The sequence below is a fragment of the Xiphias gladius genome, chromosome 18 (genome assembly GCF_016859285.1).
Source record: "Xiphias gladius isolate SHS-SW01 ecotype Sanya breed wild chromosome 18, ASM1685928v1, whole genome shotgun sequence".
Classification (NCBI taxonomy): domain Eukaryota; kingdom Metazoa; phylum Chordata; class Actinopteri; order Istiophoriformes; family Xiphiidae; genus Xiphias; species Xiphias gladius.
The window spans coordinates 23,835,667-23,855,120 of NC_053417.1; the positions used below are offsets into that span (position 1 = coordinate 23,835,667).

Here is a 19,454-nt window from a genome sequence, read left to right on the forward strand (position 1 = left end):
AGCACCACAGGCTACAACATCCAAAATGACCATGAGGTTGAATTGACACCTCTTTAACACAGTTTCAGCAAAAAGTGAACATTATAACCTTCATCAAAGTAGGATTTTATGGCAGGACTGGTTTATTGGACTGCATTAGTTTTAGTTAGGTGTACCTAATAAACTCCCAAATGAGTTTACATCCCCTAAAGCCCCAAATTATGGGAACTGTAGTTTCAAAATGTAGAGCATGATTATATTAATATTTTAGACAGTGTGGCAAAACCACTGTGTCCATGTGAGTTTATTCAGTTTATTCGAGTGTTAGAATAGAAAATCCTCCATTTATTACTCTGTATTAGTTGATGGGAATTATCGTAAAGCTCTGTGTGCTGTAAATATGACATATGATTTATGAGCTAATACCTTCACCAACCCAGGATTTAATGCTAAAGGGAGTCTCAACATGTCAATTCCACATATGACAGTCATACCGTAACAAAATATACACATATATATATATATATAACAATATATCATGTATTTCTTCTACTGAGTTTTCCTACCGTGTGCTGGACATTTCATGTACAGCCATTTAGAATCAGGGGGTTATTAGCAACAGAGACCTCATTCATTGTGGAGGTTGGGGAGACGTTGCTATGAGACAGTCTGATCTTTTATCCTGTGCTGTAGATTAAAATGGTGGTGGATAAGATGCATGCAGCAGTATACGTGCAAGTACATGTATGGAGTTCAGTGGGGTCTTTGGATGTGTAAACCTCCTTGGTGTCTGTCATTATACTGTGATTCAGCCCTTTGAGCTTATCACACAGTAAACATGTTTGAGTTGATCTATTTCGGATAAAAGCCTTTCAGCATAACCCATAAGTGTACAGGAAATATATATATATATATATATATATATATATATATATATATATATATATATATAGCATGGCTCTCTCCAAAGCATGGCTCTCTCCAAAGCACCTCTAAGGCTCACTTTTTAACACTTCACATCTTTAATACGTTCAAAAACTGCAGTGTAAAAAGGACATGTTGTGGTGTTACGGGGGGTATGTGCTGGACTATTTTGTGGATTTAGGCAAACTGCCCAGAGCCAATGAATAGTTTGGCATATAAACCCTGTAAAAAAATCTAATTATCCATTTAGTTTTTGTAAGGATTAAACAAACAAGATATAAGTTACCTCTGGACAGAGCCAGGCTAGCTGTTTCCCCCTCTTTCCAGTCTCTATGCTAAGCTAAGCTAATCAGAAAGTACAAAGTACAACTTCCCTTTAATGCTACTTTACTTCTACTCCGCTACGTTTTTTTGCACCTGCTGCTACTTTCCGGATTAAGATTTTACATACCACTCCTGTCCCCTGAAAACCATGCAACATCAACTTTGCAACATTGTTCAGGTAATCAAATGGGTTTTCAGAGGTGTATCTAACTTAGGAGGTATGGGAATTTTATCAACCGATAAAGGAACGCTTAATGCCTCAGTTCATCTGAAATATTCTAAATCACCAAATTTGGAGGTAAGTGGTTTACACTGGACAGCAACAATACAAAACATATGCTCTACAAATAAAATATCATTACAGTTAACTAGCACTGTAAAATGAAGTCAAAAGTGCAACCATGACCAGCTACAATATCAAAATGCTCCTTACATGTGAATACATCAGTAGTAATAATGTAATACTGTAACAATATATCACTCTGAGAGGGGTTATTTTGTAGAGTTCCTTCTTTTACCTTTTGATGATGGTACATTTAGCTGAAAATACTGAAAATCATGTACTTTTACTTCATTAAAATTTTGAGTACAGGACTTTTACTTGTAATAGAGTATTTTTCCACTATTGTTAACTACTACTTAAGTAGAGGATATGAGTGCTCGTTCCACACCTGTTCTGAGCTGAAAGTTTGTCGCCACTTTCATACATTAAATCTGAGAGCAAACTTTGACCTAGTAGAAACATATCAAAACTGAGCATGGTGTAATCCTGTCAGGAGATCTGTATTCATTTATAAATGTGGATGTAGCATTAAAACAGGGGTCATGTTAAAGCCCAAGGTGGATGAATGCTTCAGTAGATGAGCAAAGCTTTCATCTTTACTTTGTACGGCCACAGCAAACATTTTGACATTGATTAGTGGTTATCACAGTGTACTTTGAACCTTTTCTGAGGTCTCACTGCATGTTTGGTTTTGAGTCAATATTATTGTCTAAGATGTTACATTTACAGCCATTTAAAATATTCAGTGCTCAGAAAAACCAAACCATGTGAGGTATTAATGAACCTGCAAAAGAACTTGTTAAATTAAATTAAAACATGTGAGGAGATGCTGAGAGAAGTGAGCCGTATGTTCTGCATATGTTTCTTCAATTCTACCTAACTGCATGTATTTATGTACGTATGCATATCCTATATCGTACTTCTGCATAATGAGAAGCCAAGGGATACATGAGTGTTCTTTGAATCATTTCTGCAACCAACAGATTGATGATCTTGGAACAGAGTGGTTATGCATACCTCTTCTGTGTTAAGTAGAAGCCTGACTATCCATATTTCTAACTGATAGTGTCTGATAGCATTACAAGCAGAAAGAAGCTGTGTATTTAATTATGTATCGTCAACTTTTAGTTTTATCTAAAATTTGTTATGTGTTATTCTCAAAAGGTTAATTAAATGAACCTCTGTATTGTATTCATTTCATAGAGATGTCAAAAGTGAGCCATAATAGGAAATGTTGTAACTGGCTGCATCTGTATTGTTTTTTTCTGATGAATGCAAAACATTATTTAGCATTTGGAATTGAAAAACTCTCTTACTTACTTAAAATGAGGTTATTGTTGTTGTTGTTGTTGTTGCTCATTTGATGAGTTTGAGGCTTTGGCAAGATAATATTATTTATTTATTAAATAATCACATGTTCGGCCAATTTATTCAATTTTTTTTTGTAGATTCAATGTGTATATATATAAGGCATTAGGTACTGTACATTGGTTGTAAAAGCAGATGGGAGTCCTCTCAGTACATACCGATAAAAGCCAGACATTTTTGGATTAGACATCTGAATCATGCAACTTTATTTATTCTCTCTGACAAGAGACATTTTTTAAAAGTTCATAGTGGCAAAATAATCTCCCTTTAACGGGTCTTCAGATCATTCATGTGAGAAATACATTTCATGTGCAGAGGTGAAATGGCCTGTCCCGATCAATACTCTCTGCTCTGCAAAATCAAAAATGTCAGAGTCACACGTTGAGAGGTCTCATGAATCGATTGCTGTATGTTTTGATATTTCAGGGAGCAACAGGGTCATAAATAGTGTGTAGTTAAAAGCCTATTTTATATGTCCTTAGAGGGGAGGGTTTTCCTCTTTTTTTATACTCTCATCCTCTAAATTTTTATTATGTTGTAATTTCTGAGAACAAGAAGAGGAAGAAATATGGATATAGTATATACAAGACAGTACCGTTTTCCCTTTTCTCATTTGGGAAAAGGATTCATCTCTATTGTATTAATAATTTCCCCTGAAGAAAAGTGACATATTGCTTCTTTTTGTAACTAATTTTAGCTAAACAGAGAATAAATACGAAGAAAATAATAATCGTTTTGACTGCAAAAAAATTAAAATTCACAAAGATCGCTAAAAACAAATTACAACTGAGGCTGATGAGATTGTCATTAGGTTTGCAGATTTGAACCTCAACTTAAATGTTAAAATTTTGACCCGATTTGTGGCACTAGAGGGAAAGTTCAGGAATCAACATAATTATTACAATTCATCCCGAGAAAACATGAGCGTCTGGACAAAATTTCATGGTGATCCAGTTGTCAAGACATTTCACTCAAAATCCCAAATGTCCACCTCATGGCGGCGCTACAGGAAATGTCAAGGGGTCACCAAAGTCTGTAGGATTTATTTTCTGGGGACCATAAGTCTCTGTACAAAATTTCAAGGCAATCAATGTAAGAGTTGTTGAAATTTTTCAGTCTGGACCAAAGTGGTGCAGCAACTGACCGAGAGACCAACATTGTTATCTTCTTGCAGGAAGAACTTAGTTCCTCCAGACAGCTCAGTTTCACTGTCTCTGGCAACCTTATTGCAGCTCAGCGTCCCTGCAGTTATACGACGATCGCTGCTTTCATCATTAATCTGCTCTTTCTCCCCCTGACATTTGCAGTTGAGTTCTTGCCATAACTCAGCTCTGGATGTGAGGTCTTTCATGCTCTGCTAAAAATACATGTACACAATGGCTCTGTTCATACACTGTTGCACTCCAGACTGTGTTAGGAGACTTAGTTTTATATCAGTCTGGCATCTATTAATAAGAGTTTTGCTTAATTGTCCATGATATTATTATACTATACCCCTGGGCATCCTTTTCTTTTTAAAGTGGTTAAGTAAGGTTATACATCTTTTAAATGAATAAACAACATAATCTTCCTCTAACAAATGAAAAGTGTGAATCAGAAGCATGAAAATACCCCTTTGCTTAACTAATAAGCCCAATGGTGTGTGACTACTGCTTGAATTTGGCTTTAACAAATTAGTTTATGGTGGCTAATGTTGACAAACTTAACATATAGTTTACTGCATGCACATTCATGACTTTGCTTTTCTTATGCTTCCGATACACTACATTTCAACCTGTCGCATGAACATGTTGTCTTTAAAGCAGCCGACTCAAGAGAATCTGGGGAAATGAAGGCAAATTCAGTGTGCTGTGATCCTGTAATTGCAACTTGTGGCCACAGTGGCTGCTGTTAAGCTAAAGTTACATGGTCTTGTGCATAACCCCCATCTTAATTTTTACTGCCAGTACGTGAGCTTATAGCAACAGAGTGCGGAGGGAAAACGTGAAGCAGCTCAAAGCAGACAGTCCTCACACTGACTAAAAATTACACCTTGCATGATTGTTATGGGACAAGAAAGGATTGTCAGTGTGAATCAACAAGTGTGGCTGCATTAGACATCTGGGTCCCATACCAACGAAGTGAAATCCCAAAGATTTTGAACCCTGTTTGCCCAAATGAAATTGATTTTACACTTCTCCCACGGGAAATTATTAATTAAAAATTGAATTCTGCCCACAGAAAGCAGGAATGACCCATGAAAGACCCCTAAGAAAACCCCTTTGGCTTCACTGCAAACGTGTACAGTTATAAAATTTGACGTTAAAAGAATACTTTGGCATTTTGAGAGATATTTATTCATTTCTTTGAGAAGATCGATACCATGCCAATATTTGTCCGATAAATATAAAGCTGGAGCCAGGAGATGGTTAGCTTAGCCTAGCATGAAGACACGAAAAAGAGAAATCTGTCTACCAGCAACTCTGAAACTCGCAAATTAACACATTAAATTTCATCATATTTAATTCATACAAAAGCCAAAACTGTGATTCTGTTCTTCATCACAGCAGTGCTTTGAACTAAATGCTATCTTTAGCATGCTAACATGCTCATATTGACAATGCTAACATGCAAGTGTTTAGCAGGGACAATATTTACCGTGTTCACCCTGTCCGTTTAGTGCGTTAGCACGCTAACATTTTCTAATTAGCACTAAGCGCAAAGTACAGCCGAGGTTGATGGGAATGCCGTGAGTTTTGCAGCGATTTTGAAATAAACGGATGAAAATTCAGATGATCCCCAAATTTATTACAATGCCTTTGCAAAATTTAATGGTATCCCGTTCAACAGTTGTTGTCACATTTCAATTTTAATCTCAAATGTCAACCCCATGGTGGCGCTAGAGGAAAAGTCAAATTACCATTGTCAGTACGATTCGTTCAAATAAATCCATCGCATAGACCACCACTGCCAACCCTTGAGCCAAGTTATGTTTCAAAGACCATAATATTTTTTCTTCATAACACTAAATCAAATAGCAAGTGAGGTTATTTAGGAAAGTCCCCAAAGTAAAGACCTTTTAGGGGTCAAGTCCGGATCCCCAGCAATATCCCTTTACCAGAAGCCAACTTTAACCTTAATGGAAAGTGCCACAGTGTGAAATATCCTACAGAGTGATTAAGTCCAGGCTCCAATGGGATCACGGGCAGTGAGAGCTGAACTCTCAGCTTGCTCAGCCTTGGGCTTGGCAGTAGCCTCGTACTGTCACTGGGGGCAGATGGTCTCTCTCTCTCAGTGTCAGGCGTCAGCTGTCCACATGAGCACAGATGAGTGCGTCGGACTCTGAGTCTCACCCACCGCTCACAGACTCCCGACAAAGCCCTGACAGTTTCGCTCCCTGCTGGGTTTTGCTGGAATCTGACAAACTATCGAAGAAGACACTTTTCTTCCTCTGATAACATTGATTCTGTGAAGACATGCCTCACTCCAGGTAGGCCACAGAAATATGATTTCTTTATTTCAATTTTTCATTAGACAGAGATTATTTGTTGTATTGATATATCTTTTTGTGAAGAAATGTGGATTATGATGCTTTCATTTATTGCAGAATAAAGTAACTGAAATAACATTTTTCATGACAGTTTTACAAAAATATATCAAACCAATAAAAAAGGAATTATATCAGTAGCTTTTCATCCTCCACAGCGCATTCATTTTCGTTGGAGAAAGTGTAGAAAGTTCAGTTACACTCACCTTTACAAAGGGACACAGAGTTGACAAACACAAGCGGGAGGATCACTCGCCTGCTAAAGCTCCTCTAATTCCATGTGCTGACCGTGGTATCTGCGTGAACGGCTTATAAGGTCCTTACAGTAATACACACTGTGGCTGTAGACAGTTGTAGTATGAGCCAAGAAACACAAGTGTCTTGAAAAGACAAGTGAAAAGACAAGTGTGTGAAAAAACATGATACATGTTTTTTCACAGTTTGAGTTTTTTGGTCAACTCGAGCTAAAAATATTGTAGTTTATATTGATTTATTTCAATTTATAAGTGATGCAATGGTATTACGAGTGGTGGAAAGTAATTACATACATTTACTTGTACTTTTGAGGTACTTGTACTTTACTTAAGTATTTCCATTTTCTGCTACTTTGTACATCCGTTCCATTAAAAATTAAGAGGTAAATATTATACATTTTACTGCACTACATTTATTTGATAACTTTAGTTTCTTTGCAGATTCAGATTAATGATACACAATATAATAGACAAATAAAATATGATGTATTATTATAGTTTAAAAAAAGATGAGACTTCCCAGGGGGAAATTTGAAAGCTATCCAGAAGTATTTTAAGTAATTAAAATCACCTCCAAATTTACCAGCTATAACATTGAAGTGATGTACAATAAATGCATCAATAGTTATATTCCAATAATATAATATGCATTATTTTAAAATGGGCCATTCTGCATAATTAAACTTTTGCTTTTGGCATTTTAAGTATATTTCGATGCTAATACTTTTGTACTTTTTCTTAAGTAAAATTTTAAATGTACAATTTTTTACGTGTCACAGAGTATTCCTACACTGCGGTATTGCTATGTGCACGTTTACTTAAGTGGAAAATCAGAGTAATTCTTCCACCACGGGTTGTCACTGTCTTTATTAGTCCTTAGAATATCTTGACATGTTTGTTTATGGTATTTTCTTCAGTAAACAGAGTGCCTAACCACATTCCCAGAACAAAAGGGCCTGTATGACGATGGCAGTGAGCCACCAGGTCGTTTCCTCATCTGCATCCTGCTCTTGAACAAAAGAATCAGGAAAGAGAAACTCAGAGGAGATCCCCAGTTTCCTTCTCTGCTTCCTGAACAGATGTTTAGATGCTTAGGAGAAAACTATATCTTCTCGTATATTCACATAAATAACAATTATTATATGTGTCTTTTGGAAGCATGCGGATGTTTCATATTGAATTTAAGTAATGCTTTGACGGGGTTCCCTCCCAGGATGATCATAAGACTTGATGATTAATAACCCTCACGTCAGCCAGGAAAAACTGGAGCTGAATTCATGTTTGTCATCGCCCAAGAGCTGAAAACACTCTTTTCTTTTGGCAGGTGCACAGCAGGAAGCTCTTTCGTACAAGTTCTTCGTTCAGGAGTTTCCTCCTTCCCTGGATACCACATGCAGGACGTTGCAGTTTCCCCCCTTCAATGAGCAAGGCGCAGTCGCGTCCAGACCAGCTGCACGGCAATAGAAGTAATAATCCTCCAAGATGGCACTCACTTCACCCTATGTTACTGAGGAGCCAGGAGCCGACTTCGCTGAAGTGGACATATGCAGGCTTGAGATTAATAGGAAGTATGAAGTCATCCCATCCATTGTCTGCGCTGTTTGCCTTTCATTCGGCCTCATCTACTGCTTTTTTGGTATGTATTCATGACACCGGAGCTACACTTTACAATATCAAGGTAGAGACAGTAGTTTTTAAAGCAGTGTACTCCTCCTTTAAAGTCACTATTTCAACACCTCTGCTGTTTTCATACTCTACATGTTTCATTAGCTTATCTGATGGCTTAAACCCTCAGTGGCAGGTTTTCTGAAGGCTGCCAGGGGTTTAGGGTGGATAAGCCCAAAGCTGGAAGAGGCAGATGGGTAGTCCTGTGTCTGAATCTAACAGCGGCAGCATATATGAAGTGCCACCTGTTGCACTGACTGACATCTCACTCGTGTCACAGTGCTAAACCCGACGCGAGCGCATGTGAGATTTGGCAGTGATTTCGGATTTTTATACGCAGCTCGTATAAAATATCGTATAAAAGCTCGTATAAAATACCTGGACCTTACGTATCTCGTAAGGTCCAGGTAACAGCAGTTTGTGGAGCTGTATGTATGCAGAGTGATATACTGTGAGGAAGATTTATCAAAGATATTAAAAGGCTGAACATAACATTATTTCTGTCTGTGTTTTCGCTGAGAAAATATGTGGACACAAATCCAGAAAACACAAACTGTATGCGTGATTAGGAGTTGTGTGGTCTGTGGACCTGCGCCCTAAAACATGTGAACTTATGCAAACACACACTCTGCCAAAGTCTGTGTGTTCCCAGTAAGTCTTAGGGTAGCGTAAATTAGGGTTAAGGTTGCCTATGAGGAAGTTTATGACTGTAAATAATTCATATTTTGAAGGAAAAACAGCAGGTTTCAGAGTTGTGTTTCCTCATGTACTGTAATTTGCTGTTCAGACCAAAGCAGAGAGAGTGAGCTCTGAGTTCTGATTTTTACTTTTGAGTGAATAGTTGTATTACTCACATAAAAAAAAGCGTTAATGACAGGTGCTGGAGCTGGACATGAATACTGGAAGGTCTATAAGGAGTCGGGCATTCAGAATCTATGCTACATCTTTAAGCAAGTGAATTATCCAAACAAAAAGCAGGCAGAACTTTTGCCCTTTAGCTTCTGATTAGAAGGCAAATGTCATAATGAACTTGTTTGTTTTCAGCACACTGCGCTGTACTACTTACAGTATGATGTATTGCATTTACATTATTTTTAAAATTGCTTTGGCTAAATCTTTTACCGCAGAGTTTCCACATGCAAAACTCAAAAGCTCTGTGCTGGTCATTTCCTCAAAGATTATATGAATAGTAATGAGAAAAAAGGTCAGTATTTGAAATGATGTAGAGTTAGAAGTATATTTATTGAATATGCTGTGTTACATTGAGTATAGATTATTTAGTGTACAGTCTGGCTGACATTTATGAAGACAAAATGATGATTGTGATTGTTCTTCACTACATAAGTTTCCTTTTTTCAGTCTCTACCACAAACTTTGTTTTTATTCAAGACAACAAACCTTATTCACTTGTAAGTTTAGCTATCAGTTACTGTAAAATATAAGTATTAGTAAGCATTAGTAATACTGTACTGGTGGAAAACATATAATATTAAACCACAATTATCACTGTTGTAACACATGCTCAGTACATTGCTACATTTTGACAGTAACCAAAAGAAGCTTAAGTCCTTTTTCCTTTATTTAGTAGCGGTAGTGGTAGCAGTTACATTGCAGTTCTGCTCACCGGGGTGATGTAGTTACAGTACGGAGAAATGCTTGCAAAAACATGTTGTGAAGATTCAGTAGATTCTCTGTACATTTGGTAATAACAACTGAAACTTGTGCTATTGAAGTGGCTTGATTTTCAGGCTGAGCATGTGACTGTGTTTTGCACCATGTATGTGAGGACAGTTTTTGGGGTTTAAAAGTAAGACTTTGGCACTTCAGTTTGGCTCTTTGCATTTAGAGTTTTGCACATTGAAAGTCTGAGCTGAAGCAGCTGTAAAGTGCTGCGATTCATTTTGGATTTGGATACGTGGATGAGTAGCTGACCTTTTCTTTAATCAACTTTCCAGGATACCGCTCCTTCAAGATGGTCATGTTCTTTTCCGGCTTCACGTTTGGAACGGCAGCCGTACTCCTGTTGTACCACACGGAGACGGTGTTGGATGTCCAGCTGGGGACGGAGACCAAGGCGGGGATCGGCCTGGGCGTGGGTGTGCTCTGCGGGCTGATGACAATGCTGCTGTCAACGATGGGACTCGTCCTCAGCGGCCTACAGCTGGGGACCCTGCTCTCCCTCGCCATCCTGGTGGTTATCGGACAGTTTCACAGCCTTACTCCCGTGTGGGTGCCTCTCAGTATCGTACTGGCTGCCAGCATCATCACTGCTGTCTTCACACTTAAGTGGCAGAAACTCTTCAGCATCTTCCACACATCTGTGTTTGGAGCAACCACTGTGATGCTGTGCGTGGATTACCTGGTGGGGACGTTTATGCTGCCAGATCAGGTGTACGATATGCTTTGTCAAGTTGCCACACGTCCACTGTGCTGGTTTAACTGGGCAATCACTGGGATCTTTCCTATTTTGAGTGTCATAGGCATGTTAGTGCAGTGGAGGTTTACTGCCAAAGGAGTATCACACACAGAAGGTGAGTTCAATTCCATCTGCGCTCACTGATGCATTCAATCTCATATTTTCATGTTTAATATGCCTTCCAGCGTTAAAAGGCTCCCTCTGTGATGAGTATAAGTACATGATTTCCTTTTTTCTCTCAACCTTGGATGTTTCCCAGCTGCACAAAAAAAACAGAAGAAACACGCCAAGAAGCACAGACACAGAGAGTCCAGGAGTAGACCTCCACCGCAGCGTCGACGCAGGCCTCCACCCTTGAAACGCTACGCCGGAGACGTCCTGGCGCCGGTCAGTGGCTGAGATTAAAATGTGTCATCCAGCACAAGCTTTTCATTCGGCTTTCATTTCTTCAGAGAGCCAAACTCTTCCCTGACAATTAATAGAAATACTCCTTTGCAAGTAAAAGCCCTCCTTATAAAATGTTACTCGTGTAAAAATTTCTAAGTATCATTAGCGAAATGTAATTAAAGTATTACGTAAAAAGTACCCAAAATGGAGTGAAATTACTCCTGTGAATGTTATGCTTCTACATATAATAATAGTGCATTAGTATAACTGATGCATTGATGTAGGGCTGCAACCGACGATTGTTTTCATTATCGATTAATCATCAGTGTTTCCCACATCCCAAGTTGACATCTTCAAATGTCTTGTTTTGTCTGACCAACAGCCTAAACCCGAATATATTCAGTTTACTATTATATATGACAAAGAAAGGGTTCGAATCCCCACATATTAGAGGATGGAACCAGTCAATTGTTTGGTATAAGTAGTATAAGAAGTAATACCTCAAAATTAGTACAGTACTTGAGTAAATGTCCTAAGCTATTTTTCTTTATTATATTATTTTCTTTTAAGCTATTTTTTCGTTATTTTTCTTTCTTTTTTTTTTTTTTTTTTTTGTCATTATGTAAAATTACAGTGGAAGGTCAGTGCAATAACAATGTGTCTTCCTCCTGTTTGCCTTTCAGAGTTATCTCCAGAGCCTTCAGGAGCGTCAGATGGGAACAGGCTCCTCCGCCAGCAGCGTCAGCACTATCACACATGCTCTAATTGACTTTGACTTTGAGACAGGCTCCATGGTGCCTCTGACTACTGCCTCCCCTGTTTTTACAGTCTGAGAGAAACACGGCATCAAATATTTGTAAAACGTCACACACCTGAGGAATCCATTATGTTACCTCTGAATATCTGAACTGTTCAATTCCACGGAAACAAATTCAATTCACTTAACCGGCTTCGCCGGATAATCACAAACATGCACACAGAGTGATTCGAGATGCTTGGAGATCATCCTCTGAATGATGACAAGACAAAACAACGCAACATCCACAGTCATGAGACTCAGGCTCACAACATGCTTTGAACGGTTTATCTCTCAGACACTTTGTGTTTCACAGTTGTGCAGTTTTATTTCATGCAATTGAATAACAACCTTATATTCTCGGAACACTATTACATTCTCTTGGAAGCTGTTCATGCCATTGGATACAAACATAGACCTAAAATGTGTGTCTAGATTAGTTTGGGTTGTAACAACTTTCAAGTTCAACTATTGTGGTTACAAGCCATGAATTCATACCAGCACATGCAATAAAATTATGGATAAAATGGGGAATTTTGGAAAAAAGACCTCTGTATAAAACAGCCAATGTGGCCAAAGTGGCAATTATGAGATAATGGTAAATATTAGAACACACTTACTCAGTAATGTCAGCTTCACAGGCCTACTGGTCTTACCAGACCAAGTAAGACTGTAGCAACAAAACCACTGCGTGTACTGGACTGATCAGTAGTGTGTTTTACTGTTTAGGAATTCAAATTTTTTTTGTAAGAGGGAGAATTTATTATTTCATCTTTCAGGAGTTACAGACTCTCGCTTTGAAGGTACAAATATTTTAAAGTGCCTGCAGACCGTTGTGTGTTGTTTTCAATTTCCGTGGCTGATTAGACACCAGCCGAGGTTGAAGTTGGATGGAGCTCGCAGAAGTCCATGTATTATTTTTCTTTATTTTACTTAATTTGATTAGTTTATTTGGAAAAGTATACCTAATTGAACGAAATGGCACATCATATAAAATTCATATAGTCAACATAATAAGTATGCACAAAATAATACGCTATACATCCACCAATAAATATTGCTCCAGTATAGCGCAAGGTAGTTTGCTAAAAGCCATTCTAAATAAATGTTTGAATGTAAATGTAAAACACGTTTGAATGTAAATGTAAAACACATTCAAGGAAAGGAATAGAAAAGGACTGATCAGGATATACAACGAGATGGCAGCAGAGAAGACGACTATTATCCAAATATTCAGATGTTCGATTATTAAAAGTGAAAGCACAGTAAGCATTGAATTCTCCAATGTGCACCAGTTGTGAATCCCATACTTTTGACGTTGGAAAAATTACTGACAAAATGCGCTTCTTTAAATGGAAACAATGCAGTTCCCCATCACGTACGTCTGATAGCCTGACTGATTGGTCTGTTTTTAACTGACGTGACGATCAATATAATGTAAAAATGTGAAAACAAAAAAAGAGATTAATATATTTTCATCATGTTTTCCCAGCTCAGGGGTGTATGTTTCAGATTTGACAGCTGGGAAAGCTTTAACAGAATGTTCTAATAAACGAGACAAAGATGTGAGTTGTCCAACACAAACAGGTGCAACAAAAACTAACATTAGGAGTATGAGGCAGCGGTCAATCAAACACTGTATGTACACATCCACAAAGACTAACTGAGGAGGTTTAATTGGCCAATTTAATTGCCGATATTGTTCGTGCCGGTTGACTGTCACACTGTCATGAATTACTGGTACACTTGACTAGAACAAAACCATTGTTCATGTTATTAGTAACGCCCGTGCTTTGCTGTTGTGGCAAAGGCCTATTGATAGAAAACTGTGTAGGTGAACACGATTTTATCAGTAATGGTACATACTGTTCTGCCCTTTAAAGGCAAAACTGCGTATTTGGTCAAAATTGAGTCATAACCTGTATCTTACTTTCTGCCATCTTTTACCCCGACCCCGATGCGATTTTGTCATCAGGTGGGCACCCTCCTTCAGAGGTGTTCTTTCGATGATAGGCCCACGACACCTCCAGAGGGCTCGTCGGCAACACCTGACATCCCAGGTGCGCCCCCCTCTGCTTGTACCCCTTGTTATCCTGATGCCATTGATGTTATCTCAGGGCCGAGGTGGTGTCTTTCCCCTTGATCCGGAGCCACCAGCTTGTCTGTTCAGTAGCACTGGAGAGGGCTTTGATGGCTTGACGATGGGCTTGGCCTCGGATCCCCATTTCCTTAAGCAGCCTAGTAGTTGACTTGCCTATGAAGCCTCTGCAGCCGACTTCAACTGTGCAAACCTTAGAATAGCTAGAAATGTATCATTTCCACGAAAACAGCTTTTGAAATTTGCAGTAACTACAAAGCAGACCTTTTAGAGCCCAAAGTGAAACCTAATATCTGCACTTTGACTGTGTTGTCACTGCATTCTGGCGTTGTATTACTACCCAGGGTGTGGTCACTTCACTCTTCCTCAAAACAGAGATTAGTAATCACAGAAAGTTTTAGGGTTTTAATGCGACAGTGTAATAGATATAAAAGCTGTTAAACCTCAATGTTATGCCTTTTATTGCTTGATTATTAATTACTGTCACTGACCTTATATAAAACCTCCAAAAACCCGTTAAGATATTAATGTTACACTCTGTTTGGACAATCAAAAGGGAAAACACAGTCTTCAAAAATCAAATAGAAAATTCTCAGTTTTCACAGGTCTCTTGTATATTTAAACTAATGAGCCAGTTTACTAAATTCATCTTTCAATAAATACATTTTGAATGTGTGATTTAAATGTAGCAAATGTCAAATAACATGAACTCCGCCAGAGTCAGAGGTCACAAGGACGGTGTTCACTGCTACTCTGCTAAGCTGGGCTAGTTAGCATTTAGCAGGACCGGCTGATCTGGTGTTCCTTTTTTTACTATCCATGATGATCTAAGATGTGCCTGTGTGTGGTATAAAATTACCAAAATCTTGAAGCATCAAAATAGATTTTTCAATTCCAGGAAACGGGAAAAAAAGGTAAATTAGCTTTAGCTAAGGCTATCTCACCAGCTAGCCTTAATTAGACACACTGGATTCACTGCACTCCACTGTTTCAATGCTAACCCTGTTGGTGCTACTTTTAAATCACATACTCAAATGTAATAAATTGTAAATTATTTTTATTATATTGATTTAAATATAACTATTAATAGTACAGATAGAAACTTACCCCCGTGATTCCTATAAGCTATGGACCATTAAACTAAAGTTAATTTTCTTAAACAAACTAGTTAAAATGGATAATATAGCTGAGAGATCAGATTTTGTTGGTAGATATACGGCTTTTTTAGGCAGTGTGTTTGGTTTCTACGGCAGTGATTTCTGCTGGGTAAAGTATTCAGCGTATAAACACAGAAAATGAAAGCATTCTTTCTATCTGTTTTACACAACACTTTTCTCTCTTACATGCTTCCGTGATTACCGCCCTGTGTCCGTGAGGACAGTGTAGAAGCTTTATCAGTGGACAACAACATCCAGTCTTACTGAATCACACAACACAAAGTCTTAGTTTGTCTTTTTCCATTTCATGTCTGTTAATAGCCACTGTTTTAATAATAACATATTATTGACACAAAAAAGAGACAACGCATTATGCAAATATTTATTCTTTTGTTGAATTCATGCTGATTTTGTCCAGAAATAATAATAATGCTCTCATTGCTCACACAAGGGATTCATGCAGTATGTTGAACATTCTCCACGCATTCGTCAGACTCCGAATAAATAAGCATCTCTCACTGTTATTACACTGAATCACTGTGCAGGATAAGGTTCGTGTTGAGTTCCTGCTGACGCCTGGTGGCTCAGTCGTCACACTGCATCCAATGTGTGGCGATGCTTAGAGGGTAGGCCTTCTCCACTGCCTGGTGGTTCTGGTTTAAACGCCAGTACCGTGTGCCTTTGAACATGTATATATGACCATCTGTCCATGTTAATGCAGCATCAGTATTGCTGGGTGCCCCGTGGAAGAGCTGCTCAATAGGTTTGGGATAGGAACGGAAGTCTGTTGGACCGGTTTCATCCCACTGCCAGTATCCAGATCCCTAGCACAAGAAATACATTATTTTCCTGAAGCTGTATATTCAACAAAAAAATCATATGGCACAAAATAAATTGAAGCAAATTTTATCTTTGGCACTCACTTTGAAAAATAGCAGTTTTTTGTGCTTATTGAAGTACAAGGCTGAGTCAATATTTGCAGGGATATTGGACAAGCGTTTGGGGAAGCCGTGGTCAAGTTTGAAGCCTGTGTATCTCCATACTTTGTCTTCTGTGACAGAACATTTGGAGGAAAGAAAAGTAAAAACTGCAGTGACACTGAGGATAATTTTCTGAGCTTTCTAAACTGTTCAGATCCTGCCAGCATTGTACACCATGCCCCTGTGAGAAATTTTGAAACTATAAAATGAATCCACCTTTCAGAAAATAGGACTTGCCAGTCCACTGAGAGTGAACAGCTGCATTGAGGCTCCCCGGCAGCTCCTTCCACAGTGCAGAGATCAGAATGGGAGAGTTGTAGCCAGAGCTGGACACTGTCCACACGTATTGACCACTGAAAACATATGTCTTACGCAAAGGACCTACAGGGACACGATGCAGGAGAAAAAATATCAGTAGATACATTTCCCTGTAGGAGGAAATTACTGAACAAGTTTTTTTTTTTTTTTTTGAGTGCATTGTGACTGGATCAGATTCTTTATACCCAGCATAACTGCATCCAATGTGGCCTTGCAAGGATCTGCAATAACTCCTCCTGGCAGTGGCTGACTTGGATTTTTGGATGGAAGAGTACTCTCTGGCTTTCCTAAAAACAGACAAAACTGTACGTTGCATAACTTATACTTCAAAGAGCATGCACGTCTTAGCAGTGTAATGTTTTTCCGACGATACCATATAAAGCCTGGATCCCTCGTATGTCATCTGGATGCAACTTGAAGTCTGAGCGGTATCCGTTGTACACAGGTGCCATGAGTGCATTGTAGTACTGTGAGTGGCCCAGGCCAAGAGCATGGCCAATCTCATGGGCTGCAACAATCCTCAGGTTGGAGCCGTGGCTCTTCCCTTCTGTCCACAGTTCGTCTCCGTCAAAGTGCACAATGCCTGACATGGGGGCATCAGCGTGGGCCAAAACACGCCCTGAAGATAAAAGCAAGAACTCGGATACTGCATCATCTCATTTACACCAGCCAATGTTTTAAGTGTCACTGAGATCACAGAACGTTCACAAAAGTTTGAGAGTATTAGCTTGTTTGAGTTTAACACCAGTTTTTATGATAAAATTGCTCCTACCACGTCCGTCGAAGGGAACTGGACATGTCTTATCTTTTCTGTGAAAGGAGATTTTGATGTCTGCTCTTCCCCGTTGCAACTCCCTGAACCTTAAAGGTGACACGTCACTCCAGTACTTAAACGCATTCTGGATGGCCAAGCGGGTCTTTCCCAGACCCAAGTCAGGAGTGTAATTATAGATGTGGTAGGTCAGCATCTTCTTACGCCAGTAACCTGTTCAATTAGGAAACGTTTGTGTCACTCATCTTTTTTTTTTTTTTTTAGATATTTTTACACACGTTATGCACGTTATCAAGAATCTGAATATGTAATATGACCCCAATTACTCACCCATAACTCGATAATTGAGAGATTTGTTATTGAAAGAGTCCCCTACACCACACCGAGGTTTGTTCATTATTGCCAGTGTGGCTGAATCTAGTTTTCCTGATATAGGCAGGTTTGTCACTTGCTGAAAGATTCTGACACACAAAGAAGATCATACGATATTTGTACTGATTCAAATAAACAAACAAACCTGGAGTAAAGGTAAAAACAGACTTTCACAAATTAGATGAAATACAGTCACCTCGCGGCTTCAGCTATTGCCTCAGGTAGATGGTTGTGTCCTTTACTGTCCAGTGGCATGTGCAGATAACCATACTTCCTTAAATACGCCTGAAGAGAGAGAAGACATCTTAAAAGTGGTGAAAGACGTAATCAGATTATGTACTACTAAGTATCAGCAACATAATGTACTCATAAAGTACTCATTATGCAGAATGGCCCCTGTCAGTGTAATATAATTATATTATGGGATCATTATTATTAATGCATTAACATATAACCAGTACTTAAATGTTGTAATTGCTTGTGGAACTGATTTGAACAACTTTATATAATGTTAGGTGTTTTAATCTACACCAATGCAACCTTATTAGACTGATCATACGTTTTATATGTCAAATTTTAATCTGTAAAGCAACTAGCAACTATATGTGACAAAAAAAATGCATGCATGGATGAGTGTAGAAAGCCATTTCATTGATCTCTAATCAAGACATCAATGCCTCAACTAAGTTCTTGCACTTGTTTTTCAAGATGCTAACCTTTGTCAGTGGTACCATCGCAGTGTTATTGGGCGGAATGGTCGGTGTTATTAGCAGCACCACGCCGCTAATTTCTTGCAACAATACTTTTCCTCAACAACCCTGAGAAGTAATTCTAGCCAGTATCATCCAAAGATGTTCGTGATCCATGTGAACCATCCCAGTGAAACAAACAAGATCACAATAATTTGTATAATGATTAACAAGTGAAAAAACTCTCTTTCCTTTCTGCAAAACAAAATAATATGGACAGTATTCTTTATATTTTCTGTTGCCCAAAATGCACCATAAAATTATATCTGATTAGTCTATAATCCTCATCAGTGTCATTAGTTAGCTTTAAACAATTAAAAATCCAGCTGCTGTGGAACTCGTAGTAGAATCAAAATCAGATGAAGACTCAAAATTATGGACAACCTTTAGTTAGGTACTGTTTCCAAGTCATTTTCTCTGCAATTTGTATGATAAACTTCTTAAAAGTCTTAAACTCAGAGGCTTCTATTTCTACAACAATATTTTAAGTGATGTTTCGGCATTTTCAGTTTTCCGCATTTTCTTACCACCGCTTCCGTAAAATCTTCTCTGCTCAGGGCAATAGATGAAGCTGTTGTCATCAAAACGAGAAGCAACGTTAACTCCGGTCTGTATCCCATTTTCCTGTTTAGGTCTTTTTCCATTACATTGAAGTAAAAAAATTTCCCAATTGGATCCAAGTTGACCTTTTCAATTGATAAACAAGATCTGAATCTTTTCTAAGCATCACTGAAGACTGCAGATCCTCCATGTACATCCATCTTCTGTGTATTAGTCCTTCTGGGGTCCCTGTATCAGACGTGAACCTGGTGTCTTAGTTTAGGGATTCAGTTTTTATACCATCAAGTGTCGGTTCAGGTCCTGCCTCAAAACCACGTAATAAGCCTTTATAAGGAATGTGCGGACGACAAAAAACAATACATGTTTCAGACACTAACGCCTTCTTACACCATCATTTAGAGCCATTTGTCTCAAAGTGTTTAAGAATAACTTCCGAGTAATGTTATTTACGTCAAAGGAAGCAAATAAATGAAGGATTAGCCGTTGAAGAGAAGATTAGCTACCCACTATCTATTAAACATGACG

The 19,454-nt window shown here is 38.5% G+C and overlaps 2 protein-coding genes across 4 annotated transcripts; one reads left to right on the forward strand and one right to left on the reverse strand.

The window, feature by feature from the left end:
• The first annotated feature begins 1,282 nt into the window (after positions 1–1,282).
• Positions 1,283–15,608, forward strand: LOC120804328 (transmembrane protein 198-like). Of its 3 annotated transcripts, none has more exons than XM_040153718.1 (5): positions 1,283–1,405; positions 7,983–8,294; positions 10,279–10,854; positions 10,999–11,126; positions 11,810–15,608. In XM_040153718.1, the coding sequence occupies exons 2-5, from the start codon at positions 8,141–8,143 to the stop codon at positions 11,957–11,959; spliced, it is 1,008 nt and encodes a 335-aa protein (XP_040009652.1). In that variant the 5' UTR covers positions 1,283–1,405; positions 7,983–8,140; the 3' UTR covers positions 11,960–15,608. The 3 variants fall into 3 exon arrangements, with proteins under 3 accessions (XP_040009652.1, XP_040009653.1, XP_040009651.1); XM_040153719.1 differs by lacking the exon at positions 1,283–1,405 and adding an exon at positions 1,429–1,525; XM_040153717.1 differs by lacking the exon at positions 1,283–1,405 and adding an exon at positions 6,075–6,347.
• Positions 15,608–19,012, reverse strand: LOC120804327 (matrix metalloproteinase-19-like). Its single transcript, XM_040153716.1, has 9 exons — positions 18,896–19,012; positions 17,816–17,904; positions 17,578–17,708; positions 17,248–17,460; positions 16,849–17,094; positions 16,661–16,762; positions 16,374–16,538; positions 16,101–16,228; positions 15,608–16,001 (listed from the first exon to the last, which is right to left on the reverse strand). Exons 1-9 carry the CDS (start codon positions 19,010–19,012, stop codon positions 15,762–15,764), a joined length of 1,431 nt encoding a protein of 476 aa, XP_040009650.1. The 3' UTR covers positions 15,608–15,761.
• Positions 19,013–19,454: the final 442 nt, after the last annotated feature.